The sequence below is a fragment of the Moschus berezovskii genome, chromosome 2, assembly GCF_049115385.1.
Source record: "Moschus berezovskii isolate FMDL1 chromosome 2, NW_MosBer_1.0, whole genome shotgun sequence".
In the NCBI taxonomy this organism is placed as follows: Eukaryota; Metazoa; Chordata; class Mammalia; order Artiodactyla; family Moschidae; genus Moschus; species Moschus berezovskii.
Genome location: NC_142461.1, coordinates 108,955,336 through 108,971,401, shown reverse-complemented (window position 1 = coordinate 108,971,401; position 16,066 = coordinate 108,955,336). Strand labels below are relative to the sequence as shown.

Genomic DNA, 16,066 nt, shown 5'->3' with positions numbered 1-16,066 from the left:
CCATCTGGAGATGGGATTTCATTCCCCACTTTGCCAGAAGAGTTTTTAGAAATTACATGTACATTGATCTTTAAATATTTTACCCACAGGCTTTTGAAGATATATATATTGATCAGAGAAAGACTATTAAAATCTTATTAGAATATGCTGACATGATCTTCACTTACATCTTTATTCTGGAAATGCTTCTAAAGTGGATGGCATACGGTTTTAAAGCCTATTTCACTAATGGCTGGTACAAACTAGACTTCATGGTTGTTATCGTACGTATTTTAAAGAAAAATTTTGAAGGCTATTTCTTTACTCTTCCTTCTTTACTCTTACTCTGCCTTTCTTTTTGATTTATGCGTATCGTTCTTTTACCTTTCTCTATACATTCTCAGTCACCAATATCCCATATCTCTTTATATGTAATGTTTAACCTCCATCCTTTCCATTTTAAAATTTTAACAGTTCAGCACTTAACTCCTGGATTTTTCTAATCATTGCCTATAAACCTGCTGCTAAGAGAACAGGCTTATTGAACAATATTTTGAAAATATCATCATTATAAAATATTCAAATTATATTAGCTCTACCTTTAAGTCATACATTTAAAATTAAACCACTTAACATAAACTTCGGGCTTCCCATATGGCCCTAGTGGTAAAGAATCCGCCTGCTGAATGCAGGAAACTTAAGAGACACAAGTTCGATTCTTGGGTCGAGATGATCCCCTGGAGGAGGAAATGGTTACCCACTCCAGGATTCTTGCCGGGAGAATCCCATGGACAGAGGAGCCTGGAGGGCTACAGTCCATGGAATTACAAAGAGTTGCACACAACTGAGCATCTGAGCACTTTTCCATCGTAAACTTCACCAGTAGCAAACTGATCCAAGGTACCAGAACACATGAATCACTACAGTAGATTCCACCACTGCTCACATTTATTCTGTTCTCCACATAACAAGAAAAATAAGCTCCATTAAGCCAAACTATTTTCTCAATTTTGTTCTCTCCTTACCCGATATGCCTAGAGCAATTCATGTCACATAGCAGGTGCTCATTAATTTTTGTTGAGTGAACAAATGTTTCCCTATTCTATCAACAATAATTGAAGCTTCCCAGTCTCTAAATAATGACTAATAATATCTGACCTTTGTTTTCTAAATTAATTCTTGCAAATTAACCTTCTATTTCAATGATACCATGCTTACCTGCAACCCACCTTGCTGTTTCTTGGTTATCGTCCTTTTGTATCTGCATCCTTCCATGCATATATAAATGATATCCTTACTTTGAAACCCACTTTGAGCCTCTTCAGTATAGGGTAAAAGAGAAAAATTTTTTTCATTTATATTACCTTGAAAATATAGAAAAATGAAGGTACAACAAAATTAATCATAACTATACCACCTTGCCCAATCAGCATTCATTTTTATTAATATTGAATCATATTTATGCATGTATGTTTACTTTAAAAAAATAACCTTAGAATCCTTATTTTTTTGTAATTAGTATTTGAACTTAACAATATTCCTTTCCTCCTTGATGCCTCTTCTCTGAAATCCTATTTTGCATATTGTCTTAGCTATATATATATATTTGAATTCATATGAAAACATATTCTAAATTCTGTTTTAAAGAATATACTGTGGATTATTACTATATTGAAAATAATCATGAAACTGATTCTTAATCTAATTTTAAAATAAAAATGAATGTAAATATTAATCTTTGACCATAAAGAATCTCAAATACACAATTTTTATCTCAATAACATTTATTATTCTTACCAAGAAATGCTTTTGAATTTTTCAAAAGTTTTTAAATAGCTTTAGAATACTTTAAAAAACTTTAGTAGGCTTTGACTGTAATTTTCTGTAATAAATGTTCATTTACAGATTTTGTCATTAAATTTAAAATTAAATTCTTCAATTTTTTATTTATATATATCCAGGTGTTCTGTCTTAGTTTAATAGGCAAATCTCGGGAAGAACTAAAACCACTTGTTTCCATTAAATTCCTTCGGGCACTCAGAGTTCTATCTCAATTTGAAAAAATGAAGGTAAGAGAAAAGTTTCTAAACTACAGGTTTTTATTTGGGATTAATAAATATCCATAAATTAATCATCTTTTTTGTCTTCTCATTTGTGTCTTTATTAATACAAAAGCCAAATTTCCAATGCACATTCAGTTTAGTGACAGAAAGATTTCATACAATATTCTAGGGCTATAAACTACACATAGCCTATTAAAACATGGGCTATGGGTGAAGGAAATGGGGAGATGTTGGTCAAAGGATCCAAAGCTTTCATTTATAAAATGAATAAGTTCTGGGGAAATTAGTATACAGTATCATGACTACAGTTAGTAATACTGCATTATATACTTGAAATTTTCTAAGGGAGTACAAGTTAAATGTTTTTCACCGTTTATCCCGAAAGGTAACTATGTGAGGTGATAGATGTGTTAATTAGTGTGATCGTGGGACTCATTTCACATTTTATACGTATATTTGGACATCATCTTGTATGTCTTAAATTACACATTTTTTGTAAATTATACCTAAATAAAGTGAAATACGTATACACAATATACTAACACACACAAATTAGATAATAAATGTAACTAAAACAACATTTTTATTTTAGTTTAGACCACCTGACCTGCCTCTTGAAAAATCTGTATGCAGGTCAGGAAGCAACAGTTAGAACTGGACATGGAACAACAGACTGCTTCCAAATAGAAAAAAGAGTACGTCAAGGCTGTATATTGGCACTCTGCTTATTTAACTTATATGCAGAATACATCATGAGAAACGCTGGGCTGGCAGAAGCACAAGCTGGAATCAAGATTGCCAGGAGAAATATCAATAACCTTAGATATGCAGATGACACCACCCTTATAGCGGAAAGTGAAGAACTAAAGAGCTTCTTGATGAAAGTGAAAGAGGAGAGTGAAAAAGTTGGCTTAAAGCTCAACATGCAGAAAACTAAGATCATGGCATCCAGTCCCAACACTTCATGGCAAATAGATGGGGAAACAGTGGAAACAGTGACAGACTTTATTTTGGGGGGCTCCAGAATCACTGCAGATGGTGATTGCAGCCATGAAATTAAAAGACACTTACTCCTTGGAAGAAAAGTATGACCAACCTAGAGAGCATATTAAAAAGCAGAGACATTATTTTTCCAACAAAGGTCCGTCTAGTCAAGGACCTTTGTGTTTTTTCCAGTAGTCATGTGTGGATGTGAGAGTTAGACTATAAAGAAAGCTGAGCACCGAAGAATTGATGCTTTTGACTGTGGTGTTGGAGAAGACTCTTGAGATTCCCTTGGCCTGCGAGGAGATCAAACCAGTCCATCCTAAAGGAGATCAGTCCTGAATATTTATTGGAAGGACTGATACTGAAGCTGAAACTCCAATACTTTGGCCACCAGACACGAAGAGCTGACTCGTTTGAAAAGACCCTGATGCTGGGAAAGATTGAAGGTGGGAGGAGAAGGGGACAACAGAGAATGAGATGGCTGGATGGCATCACCAACTCAATGGACCTGAGTTTGAGTAAACTCCGGGAGTTGGTAATGGACAGAGAGGCCTGGCGTGCTGCAGTCCATGGGGTCGCAAAGAGTCGGACACAACTGAGTGACTAAACTGAAAGTGAAATACATATACATATATATACTAACACACACAAATTAGATAATAAATGTAACTAAAATAACATTTTTAATTTTAAAAACATTCCAACGTACCGTATATTTTTTTCCTAATCAATTTAGATACACAGGAAAAGAGAGTTTCAAAATCAGCAAACTGTCTTCCCTCAATTTATAGAAACACAGGCAATTTTAGGAAATGATTTGCTAGGGAAAGTGCCTCTGTCAGAAATCAAGTCCTGTACTATTTGATACCATACTTTAATTAGAATGGCAATGAGATAGTAGTCATGGATAATTTGAGATCAGATAAATAATTATGTTTAGGTCAAAGTCAGATCCAGATCTTAATCTTCATCTCATCCTCTGGAAGTTCTGTAGTTGAATTAATTCTGAAGATATATCATGAGTGTATAAGGAAGGTACATGATTACAAAATAAAAGTTTTATGTATTTAATAAGCTTCAGGTCTTCAGGTGCTCTTATTACTTAAATATTTGTGTATATTTTCTAATAGACTTGTTTTCATCAGAGGCATCAGCAGATCTTTCAAAATATCTAGTGTCAACAATGGAGAAGGAAATGGCAACCCACTCCAGTGTTCTTGCCTGGAGAATCCCAGGGACGGGGGAGCCTGGTGGGCCTCCGTCTATGGGGTCACACAGAGTCGGACACGACTGAAGTGACTTAGCAGCAGCAGCAGCAGCAGCAGCGTCAACAAGGGCTTCCCTGGTGGCTCAGAGGTTAACGCGTCTGCCTCCAATGCGGGAGACCCGGGTTCGATCCCTGGGTCGGGAAGATCCCCTGGAGAAGGAAACGGTAACCCACTCCAGTATTCTTGCCTGGAGAATCCGATGTACGGAGAAGCCTGGTAGGCTACAGTCCACGGGGTCGAAAAGAGTCGGACACAACTGAGCGACCGAACAGAACAGTGTCAACAAAGGATCTGTGACTTAGTTTTAGAAATGAAACTAAATGTAATTAGAAGTACAATTAAATGTAAAAATATTAATTCAAGGACAGAAGTCTAAGGAATATAAACAAGAAAGTACAGACAAATGGCTACATTTTCAGTAATGGCTGATAGAAGGAAAGATTAGAATGATAGGAGAATGGTGCCTCAGGGTGGGGAGAAAAGAGAGAAGGGAGGCTGTGGAAAGGGAGTCAAGTGTAAATGATAAAGGAAAGATAAAGAGAAAGTAAAGACGGAGAGTATTGCATTGAGTATAGCCGCTGGTTTACATTTGCATAAGAGCTTTAGTGGAATGATAGGAATAAAATTCTGAATATAATAATTAAAGAACAAAGGGACCTGAGAAAATGGAGACAGTGATTATAGATTATTGCTGCTTATTTAAGTTTACGCAGTAGATTCATTTCCCAGACTTCCCACTCTGAAGTGGTTCACCAGAGACAGTGGTTCAGAGAGGTCAGTGATTCTGAGAAGCACAGTGCCCACTCTGTTTCTTTAAATAGTCACTTTCCTTGGCTTCACTGATCTACAGCCTCCTGGTCTTCCTCTTAATTTCCCTCCACTGTGTAAGTTAATCATCCCTGAAGTTAGAATCCCCAAGATTTAGGCCTAGGTTCTTTTCACTCTCATTTTATGTGCTTTCTAAACAATCTCATACATTTACAGAGGTTCACTTGTTTTGCTTATTTCTGGTACAATATAGGAGATGGATAAACACGTTAAATCAGTGAAATAATTATTTATTTGAGTATTTATACTAATCAGCTCCATTGTACTTTAATAATTTTTAGTGCAAAATTTTTGAGAATATATGAATTTTTAATCTATATTTTAAATATAAATTAGGTTATTCAGATACCAGCAAGTGACATCTTCAAAGATGGCCTTTTTTGGTTGTTATTTCAATACGATATTACATTAGTAAATATTCCCAATTTGATTAAAATACTTTCACATTTCTTACTGAAAGTTCATATGTTTGTCTTTTATATGCCAGGTGGTAGTGAAAGCTTTGATTAAAACAACTTTACCCACATTGAATGTGTTTCTGGTCTGCCTTATGATCTGGCTGGCTTTTGGCATCATAGGAGTACACTTATTTGCTGGCAAATTCTATGAGTGCATTGACCCAACAAGTGGAGAAAGGTTTCCTCTATCTGAAGTCATGAACAGAAGTCAATGTGAAAGCCTTGTATTTAACGAATCCATGCCATGGGAGAATGCAAAACTAAATTTTGATAATGTTGGAATCAGTTTTCTTTCACTGCTTCAAGTAGTAAGTACATGTTTGAATTTTTTAATTATGTTTATTCATATTGTAGGTAAACATAAAGGACAAAATGTGGATGCTTAATAAAGGTAGTTTTAAATTATCTTAGCAATTGTTAGTAGATATAGGTTATGGGACATAGTATACTAATTTCATTTAGAAAGACAAAAGTGAAATACAGTCCTTGCTTTGTTGGAAAAAGGAAGTGGAGATAAAGGTAGAACTAGGTTAATAGAAGAAATGACAAGTATTGACCAAACCTATTACCTCCACCACTGATCAGACAATAGGTACACAATTTTTGATCCAACTCAGGTTACTGCTGTTTTGTTTCTACTCAGTGCTTTGAGGAATGACTCTTCAGTCCCCCAACATCTAGCATCTTTCCTGTCTTACCTCCCTCATAGTAAAGCACACGTATAGCAATTACAAATAACTATAACACTTAGGCAGCATGTAGTTATTTACCCTTTATCCATCTGTCTAACCAGCTCTCTCTTTTTATTTATACTGTTTTAAAATATTTTGTTACTACAAATAAATTACATAGCTTTAAATAGTTTTTAATAGACAATATAAATGTAATACTGAAAGTGGTAAAGATCTCAGTTACACAGTATTTTGAAGTGTGGTTGACCTTACTAATCAAATGTTTTACTGTATTAATAACATTGACTTTTATTTTTTATTTTCCTCAAAGCATAAGATTTCCATAAGAATTAAACACATGCATTTTTACAGGCAACATTTAATGGATGGATCACCATTATGAATTCAGCAGTTGATTCTACTGATGTAAGTACAGTACAATCCTAGAACCATCCTTAAGGTTGACTAAGTCATTTTTGCAATTCAAGGACAGGACACAAGCAATAATTGAGTAATTAACAATGGTAATAGCAAATGCTTATGCTAGACTGAAAGTTCATTTCAGATTGAATATTTCATGAACAATGAACTCCTTCCAGAATTATACACAATGGTTGAGGCCCAGTAGACACATTTTAAGATTATCATAACAATGATTAAACCAATGCAATAAACTTTAAAATTCAAGTAAAAGCAGTGATATCTCTTCACCAAAGAACAAAGAGGAAATACTGCCTCAAGTAGCACTGTTGGATTTTCTTGTCCTAAAATGTTTTCTAAATCTTATGTTTTAAAAAGTCAGTGTCAATATTTCGCTATTTTCTCACTTTTTCATGTATTTTATTTTTAAAAATGTATATATTTTTTCAGAGCAGTTTTAGATCTACAGCATTGAGAGGGAGTTACAGAGATTTCCTATATACCCTTTCCCTCACAAACACACAGCCTCCTCATTATTGATATCACTCACCACAATGCTATATTTTTTACCAAAGATAAACCTATACTAACACATCATGATCACCCAAAATTCACTGTGTTGTGCATGCTATGGGTTTGACAAATGTATAATAACATATTCCCTTAGTTATAAGGGTATCATATAGAATATTTTCACTGACCTAAAAATCCTCTGTCCTCTGCCTTATTTGCTTATTTTTTTAATTTTTAGGTAGATATGCAACCTAATTTTGAAAACAACATCTACGTGTACTGTTACTTTATTGACTTTATTATCATTGGATTATTTCTTCCTCTGAGTATGTTGATTGGTGCTATTGTTGCCAATTTCCACAAGCATAAAATAAAGATAAGTATAAATATTCTTTGTCAATCAATGACCAAGGGGGCTGAAATGTCCTTCTTCAAATAATTGGTTTTAGATTCAGCTTAATAGCATTTTTATCTGGTACTTATCTTTAAAAAATTATTTATGTTCCTGCAGATTGAATATTGCTAAAATATTTATCTTTACATTATTTTCTATATTCAAATAAGCACAGACAAGTTTAAATGTTAAATATCACAGTTCCGTGTATGTGTTTATAAATCATAACATGCTGAAAAATAGCGTTGTTTTGTATCTGCACAAATATTTTGAAGATGTTCAAGAAAAATAAACCACAGTTTTTTACTCTTTGATGTTCTCAAAGTGGTTCAAAATTGTACCCAGCAGAGACATCTTTGTCAGTGAAAATGGCTTTTTCTGCTAAAAGTAGAGGGTCATAAATCCTAATTAGGTGACCTAAATAGGAGTTCCTTGGAACAAATAAGAAAATTCAGAGGCAGAATTAAAAAACCCTTGTTCAGTGTCATCTCCACACACAGACTCCCTTCAGGGCTTCTGTTAATACAGATGCCTCAAATGTCATGTAAATCCACTTATTTTAACCTCAGGGATCTACTTTCTATTAAGTGTAGAAATGCCTTCTAGTGAATCAAAGAAAAGAATAGTTTAATCTTGAAATTTCTTATTTAGCAAAGTCATCAATGTGGTGTAGAATCTGGTAAACAAATCATTCTGAGTCTGCACTAATTAGATGGGATTAGAGTAATTAGAGGGGCTTAGAGGGACTGAAGCTACTTAGCATGCATGAATGCAGAAGGATCAGTGGTCATTGGACTGTAGGCTTCAGCTTCTTAAGGATTTCAGCCCAATGGAATAGCATCCTAGGATTTACTCAGGGGCTTCAAATTGGTGAATCCCGTCAATTTACGTGACCCAGTCCTGACATGGGCAGTAACAATTCCTAACTCCTAGATTAATACATTAAATGTTCACCTCTTATTCACTTTGCTTTTTCTATATAAGATACTGAAATTAAGATACTAGAAACACAAAAAAGAATAATTCCTAGAAAGCATCATGAAGGGGTAAGCACTCTGATGCTGGGAGGGATTGCGGGCAGGAGAAGAAGGGGACGACAGAGAATGAGATGGCTGGATGGCATCACCGACTCGATGGACATGAGTTTGAGTGAACTCCGGGAGTTGGTGATGGACAGGGAGGCCTGGCGTGCTGTGATTCATGGGGTCGCAAAGAGTCGGACACGACTGAGTGACTGAACTGAACTGAAGCACTATGTGCTTTTGGAATAATAATGAAAAGATATCTTCTGATAGTATTTGGAAAATTAAGTAACCTGTGAACATATAAAAACAAGTATATAACCAATTCTATTTTTTCTTGATTACTGAAAGGTACAAATCAAATTCAGCTTTTGAGGTTAACTATTCTTAGTAACCTTTCCGGATATCCTCTGATGTTTCTCTTTTGTCTCTAACAAGAGGTAGATCCCAGTAACTAAAAAGTTAAAATAGGGTTGACTACCCACAGCAAAATGCATCAAAATATAACTGATATCAATCTTTTCCAGTGTATACTCTGTATTTTGTATGGATTTTTGTGCAGAAAGTCAGACATGTTTAAACATTATATAGTTCATTGCAGTTAAGCTTTCTTTAGAGGATTAAATCAATAATTGCCAAGCTTTAGAAAATGCATATTAATATAAGGGGAAATGTGGATTAGATATGATTTTAGTATCTTTTTCTTTCATTGCTTTACCAGGGAGGCTCAAATATCTTTATAACAGTCAAACAGAAGAAACAGTACCGTGCACTGAAGAAGCTGATGTATGAAGACTCTCAAAAACCAGTGCCTGACCCAGAAGTAAGGAAGCATCTAGATTTTTTATCTTTCTGAAAAAGTGTCCTTTATATATTCTCTATTACAAATGAAGATGTGTTTCTAAAATTCTTAACAACAAATGCTTTTGACATACTTTTTAAAGGTGTTCCTTGACACAGCTTTCGATGGTCTTTTTGTTTATTTGCTTTGACTATATGCTGTAATTATAGTTTGGTAACATCTTCGTCTTCACGTATTCTACTATTTATGCTGGGAGGGAAGTTGTAAATCTAAAGACAATGTGTACAAATACCTTATTAATAAGAATATTGCACCTTTTTCCTTTATACACAGAACAAGTTCCAACGATTCATCTTTGACTTGGTCACAAGTCGAGTTTTTAATATCATCATTATGACTCTCATATGTTTCCAAGCAATAACCGTTATGATACAAAGTGATGAACAGAGCCCCCAAATCGACACTGCTCTGTTTTGGATTAACTCAATTTATGTTATGCTATATACTGGAGAGTGTGTGCTAAAGCTCATCGCTTTCCATTGTAACTATTTCACCAGTGGATGGAACATTTTTGACTTCATGGTGGTTGTTTTCTCCATTACAGGTAAGATTTTGCTTAGTCAGATTTTCATTTGTAATAATATTAATTCAGTCAACCTCTTATAGTAATCGTCTTCTGAGGTATAGTCTCTTAATAAACACAACAGGTGGGGGACTCTTTTTATTTCCAGCAGGAATGCCTTGAAAAAAGTGCAAGTGTTAGTCCATCTGAGACACCAGGAAAGCCCCAGTTTCCCCAAGGAATACTGGTGTGGGTAGCCATTCCTTCCTCCAAGGGATCTTCCTGACCCAGGGATCAAACTCGGGTCTCCCACATTGCAGACAGATTCTTTACCGTCTGAGTCACCAGGGAATGCCTTACAGTTTTACATTTACACATGTACACATGCCTGACAGATACATAGCATACTGAAAAATACTTTCTGAATTAATACATAGGCTTTATTACACAGACCACCCAATAAATGCTTAATTATCCCTTCAGTATATCACATACATTATTTATTTAAGATGACACTAGGAGGATCTTTGTTTTAGTGTGACAGAACCTTTCAAACTCATTGTTTTCTTTCCTCTAATTTCTAAAATTGTTTAGTACTTTCAGAACACTAGAGTTTTAGGCTTTTATGAATTGGATACAAGTTTTCTCTTACTCTGGAGATCTCAGTCCTTTATTTAACAAATATATTTGATTATCCTCTTTGTGAATAGATATTATGCTATATGCAAAGAATTCAGTAGCAAATGAGGTAGGCATAATTCCTGTATATATGTAGTTTATAATCTATCAAGGGATACAGATAATTAAATGGTACATTTTAATGTGCTGTTAAGGCATTGGTAAGGGAAGAAGCACAGGGTGCCACGGCAGCACAACAAAGTGAGATGCACATATTCAGTAAGTAGAGGTCAGAGAAAGCTTCACAGAAGAGGCAGAAAACTAAATGGAGACCCACTGGTTAAGGGGGTAGCCAGGAATCTAGGATAAAAGTGTTCTAGGCAGAAAGGGTTTACTGTCTGCCTCCCATAAGACACATACTAGAATGTTATCTCCATAAGACTATGGACAATATCTCAGTGTTACTGTCAAGGACTGTTCTATGCAGTCAGTAGTGAAAATGTGGATATACTTTCTGCCCAGTTGTACCTCCAGAAAATTAACTCTTTCAGCTGGTAATAGAGGCAGTGCAATCAACACTGATAGACAATTGCAAGAAGCTTCCTAGAAAAGCACATCAAGTCAGGAGAGAACTGAAAGGAGGAAAACGGAGGAAAATGAAAGTAAGGAGCCCTGTAGGCTGAAATGAGAGTAATTGAATCAGACATCTAGAAGGAGAGGAAATTGCAGTCTAAGAAAAATGTGTAAATTTGAGATCTCCGAAGGTCAGATATCCTGGGTTCAGAACCTACTGATGGATAGGTATAACTAAAGTAAAATGATGGAGAGTATTAAAGTTAACAAAGCCACAGACTGAAAGATTAGCCTTTTAATGGACTGTTGATGGTAGGTGCTGGGGTGGAATGGACAACAGTGAGCCGAGTACTAAAGTCTGCAATGAATATGAATGAGGGGGAATGAACATATCATAGAGCTAAGGAATGGTAGAAGATGGTATAGTTAAATGGCATGATCCACAAACTGTCAAAAATTTTTTCTTTATAAAATTAATGTGAAGGAGAAGTATCTGGAAATCACATTGGAAAGAAGGAAAGATGCTTGCTTGTTCCATCTTTCTACACTGAGAAATGTTGAGTGGGAAAGAATGAGCTGTCTGTGCTTGAGGGGAAGTAGTGTCCTCAAGATAGAGATAATTTTCTTCACTTCCTTTCTTATCTAAAATCTTAGTGAACAGGGAGTAAAGATGTGTTTACAGTTAAAGAGGGAAACCTCCTGCATGATGTAAGAGTTTGGAAGATTGAGGAGAAGTGAAAATTTGAGTCAGAGTAGAAGGTTCACTAAAGCACTGTGGAGAGGGGGATATATGCAAGATATAACATCAGAGAGAATGTTATATTGCCAGTAACCACATCAACAGAAATGTGAGACATGATCCTTCCAGATTCAGCAAATATACCATGTCATTTAGAAGCTCCATAGGATTTTCCCCTTCTCCATCTTTTCAACTTAAAATGAACCACAATATCTCCAGTACTTCCAGAGAGCATTCCTTATGTTTTTTTATGGTAATTATAATTTCACCTTGTTTTATAATTATATGTCTCACTCTCATAGTTCTCTTCTCAACACAGCAAGAAAAAAAAATTCTAGACTGAGACTTGTTTATTCACATTTCAAGTTCCTAAGGGTCCATATGGTATTTATGAAGTCAAACCAAATTATAATCTACGAATCTGAATGCAAAGTATTTTTTCAATTATATTTATCAACTAGATCTTTCTGCTTTGCATGATAATTAGTTTAAATGTCTACCTCTACTGTCTATATCATATGCTGTTTGAGGATAGAGGTCATGGCATTTATCTTTGCATATTTTCATGGTGCCTTTATTAGATATCCAGTAAAAGTTGGTTTGAACTAAATTGCTGGATCTAACTGCAATCGGAAAAAAAAAATATGACTACTGTCCTACATTATGGATACATGCCATCTGTGACCCCAGATGTGCCTGATCCCTAATACCCTGGAAATGATGGTAGAAATAATTCTCATCCAAATTTGTTAGATGCTGAACATTGCCACTATTAGTATTTGGCTAAGCCAAACTTTCAATAGTGCCAAATGTTATAGGGGAAGGATTAATTATCTGAACATACAGAAAAAAACAAATGTAAAATAATTTATATTCCTCTAAATAATTGTATTGCCTGCTTTATTTTTTCCTCCACCAAGGTCTATTTCTGCCTCTGCTGGTAGGACATTACCTTGTATCTCCTTCCCTTGTGCAACTGATACTTCTCTCACGGATCGTCCACATTCTGCATCCTGAGAAAGGACTAAAGCTGTTCCATAATCTGCTGCTTCCTTTGATGCTGTCCCTCCCTGCCTTGTTGAACATCAGTCTTCTCATCTTCCTGATCATGTTTATCTACGCCGTCTTCGGAATGTACAATTTTGCCTATGTTAAAAAGGAAGCTGGAATTGATGATATGTCCAACTTTGAAACCTTTGGCAGCAGTATGCTCTGTCTTTTCCGAGTTACAATATTTGCTGGTTGGGATGGGATGCTCAATGCAATTTTCAATAGTAAATGGTCTGACTGTGATCCTGATAAAATTAACCCTGGGACTCAGGTTAGAGGAGACTGTGGCAATCCCTTTCTTGGGATTATTTATTTTGTCAGCTACATCCTCTTAACTAGGCTGATTATTGTAAACATGTACATTGTTGTTGTCATGGAGTTTTTGAGTATTGCTTCTAAAAAAAAAGCCAAGACATTGAGTGAGGAAGATTTTAGGAAATTCTTTCAGGTATGGAAGAGGTTCGATCCTGATAGAACCCAGTACATAGACTCTAGCAAGCTTTCAGACTTTGCAGCTGCTCTTGATCCTCCTCTTTTCATGGCAAAACCAAACAAGGGCCAGCTTGTTGCCATGGATCTTCCCATGGCTGTTGGAGACAGAATTCATTGCCTTGACGTCTTACTTGCTTTAACAAAGAGAGTTATGGGTAAAGATCTGAGTATGGAGAAAGTTCTTTCAGAGATGGAATCAGGATTTACATTAGCTAACACATTTAAGATCACATATGAGCCGATTACAACTACTCTGAAACGAAAACAAGAGGTAGTCTCAGCAACCATCATTCAGCGTGCTTATAAAAGTTACCGTTTGAGGCAAAATGACAAGAATACTTCAGATACTCATAAGATAGATGGTGACAGGGAAGTTCAAGCTATCAAAGAAGATTCCTATATTGATAAAGCTGAGGGAGTGTCAATAATTCAAAGCCAGATATAATCCCTCTACTTCCTTTTCACCTTTTTTACATGTCCCCCAAATGTTAAAAGTTTAAGAAAGTAAAGATTTCACTTAATAATCAACTGTTTATAACCCATGAAAGATTAGCTTGTGCTCACAAAATCCCATGTCCAACTTATATTTACCCCTAAATATTCAATCTAACCAAGACAACCCCTTAATATTACTGCAGAGTTAAATTAGGTTAAAATTGTTGTTTAATATTCCAGTACTTGTTTTCTCTATATGGCTTATATGGTGTGTACTTCTTCTAAAGGAAGAAGGAGGTAATGGCAGAAATTAGTAGGAAAAGGAACTTCCTTATATGTTTTATGTCTACTTTAACTTGATGGGATTAAAGTCACCACTAATAGGACTTAATTACAAATAAACAAGTACTTTCTTAAAGTGGAATGGTGTTTGAAAAAATAATACAGTGCTACAAGCCATTGAATCATAAACTAGCCTAGACAGATACCAGTCAGGGGAAGGGAAAATGCAGTTCTTAGAAGTGCCTTTGAGATCAATCATAGAGACTCTTGGGCTGCTGATCCAAACCATTTTTGAAAAAGATTGATTAGAGCCCAGATTTTGTTTTTGATTGCTTTGGTTTTATTTTACATTTGGTCTGGGAGTTAGTTATTTCATTGCTCTTGGGTTCCCAGTTTCTCATCCCTTTGGTCAGTTTCAGTTAAGGACCAGCTCTTTTAAGAGAACGGGTTCCTAGAACATAAAGGGAACTAAATTTATGGCCTGCATTTTCAAATTTTTCTCATTTCTCCTTGGAAAATAGTAGTCACTTTAACTACTTTTCATGGCACTTCATTTTATATATATATATATAACTTTAAGAAAGAAATAAATCACCAAAACCATGTGGACTCTGAACTAGGAGATCAAATTGCGAGTTTGTTAGTGGTAGTGTTTCATAACATCAGTGTATGCAAGTTAATATTCCCTTTCTCATTTTTTTTTCCAAATTTTTTGTCTTGTTTTTATTTCATCACATACATAATACTCTGTAAAATACTTTCTTTTTGAAAAACTTTAAAATCCTAAGCATTAATTTTCACTAGTAAAATTAATTTTGAAGATAGGCACAAATCGTTGTTTTCATGTAATAAAATTTAGTCACAGGCATCTCTATAGTTTGGGATTCTGGTATTTACTCCATTGTCTTAAGACTGATTTCTTTGTACCTACAAAGTGCTAAAGGATTCAAAAAGAAAATATGTACACTGTTGACTTAATGACAAGTTTTAAATATGTTGTATGGCATTCAATATTACTTAAATATTGGTAACTATATTTTATTATGAGTGCATGATCTTGATTGAGCCTTAACTATTATAATCTATTTCTGCTCCTCAGAAATGTGTTAACCTGACCAAGATGCCTTTGGGGGATTCCCTAAGCAAATGTAATTTCAGGGTTCTGTTTCTTACTATAAGTGTTCCTTCCCTCTCTCCTCCCTTTCTCCATCATGTGATGGGGACCAGTGAGGAGTCAGTGTTAACTTGGTGACATGGTAACAGATGGTGCTTTGTTTAATCTTTTCAGTTTTCTATTTTGTGGAAAAGCTTTATTATGGAAACTGCTTCAGATATTTAAACTGAATCTTAACTTGCTTCTGTAAAATCCATAAAGACTATGAACTGATTTTAGTTTGAAAATTATGTCTTTTAATTACATGTTTGCCATGTAATTATGTCTTTTAATCATGTTTGCCACCAACCTTCCAAAAACTATGTAAAGAATTTTTTTTAGCAAATCTTACAATAGATATTAAAGAAAATAGTAAATACTACTTGTTAACTATGTAAGCTTTGGTTTTTTTTCTTTGGTAAATTAGTTTGGCAACTTTGTATAATAAGAACTGTTTAAGATGAGCTGTAAATTAAAGCTTATTCATTCAGACTTTACCTGAAAATATGGAAAATAGCATCTCTTCTTCTTTTTGTGATAAAATTCTTATAGCATAGACTGTCTCATATATACCATCAAACCAGTTTGTTCACATTTCTAAGTAGTGTGCATTCATACATGCTAAGTCGTGTCATACTCTGTGTAACCCTATGGATTGTAGCCTGCCAGGTTTCTCTGTCCTTGGGCTTCTCCAGGCAAGAATACTGGAGTGGGTTCCCATGCCCTTCTCCAGGGGATCTTCTCGACCCAGGGATCT

At 35.1% G+C, this 16,066-nt stretch overlaps 1 protein-coding gene across 1 annotated transcript in view; it reads left to right on the top strand.

The window, feature by feature from the left end:
- SCN7A (sodium voltage-gated channel alpha subunit 7) overlaps positions 1 to 15,742 on the top strand; it is an 84,169-nt gene extending 68,427 nt beyond the window's left edge. Inside the window, exons 18-25 of the mRNA XM_088829855.1 lie at positions 90 to 263; positions 1,941 to 2,048; positions 5,613 to 5,891; positions 6,627 to 6,680; positions 7,426 to 7,567; positions 9,329 to 9,426; positions 9,739 to 10,009; positions 12,818 to 15,742. Coding sequence (XP_088685981.1) covers positions 90 to 263; positions 1,941 to 2,048; positions 5,613 to 5,891; positions 6,627 to 6,680; positions 7,426 to 7,567; positions 9,329 to 9,426; positions 9,739 to 10,009; positions 12,818 to 13,884 — 2,193 coding nt within the window. The 3' untranslated portion in view covers positions 13,885 to 15,742. The remainder of the gene's footprint in view (positions 1 to 89; positions 264 to 1,940; positions 2,049 to 5,612; positions 5,892 to 6,626; positions 6,681 to 7,425; positions 7,568 to 9,328; positions 9,427 to 9,738; positions 10,010 to 12,817) is intronic.
- Positions 15,743 to 16,066: the final 324 nt, after the last annotated feature.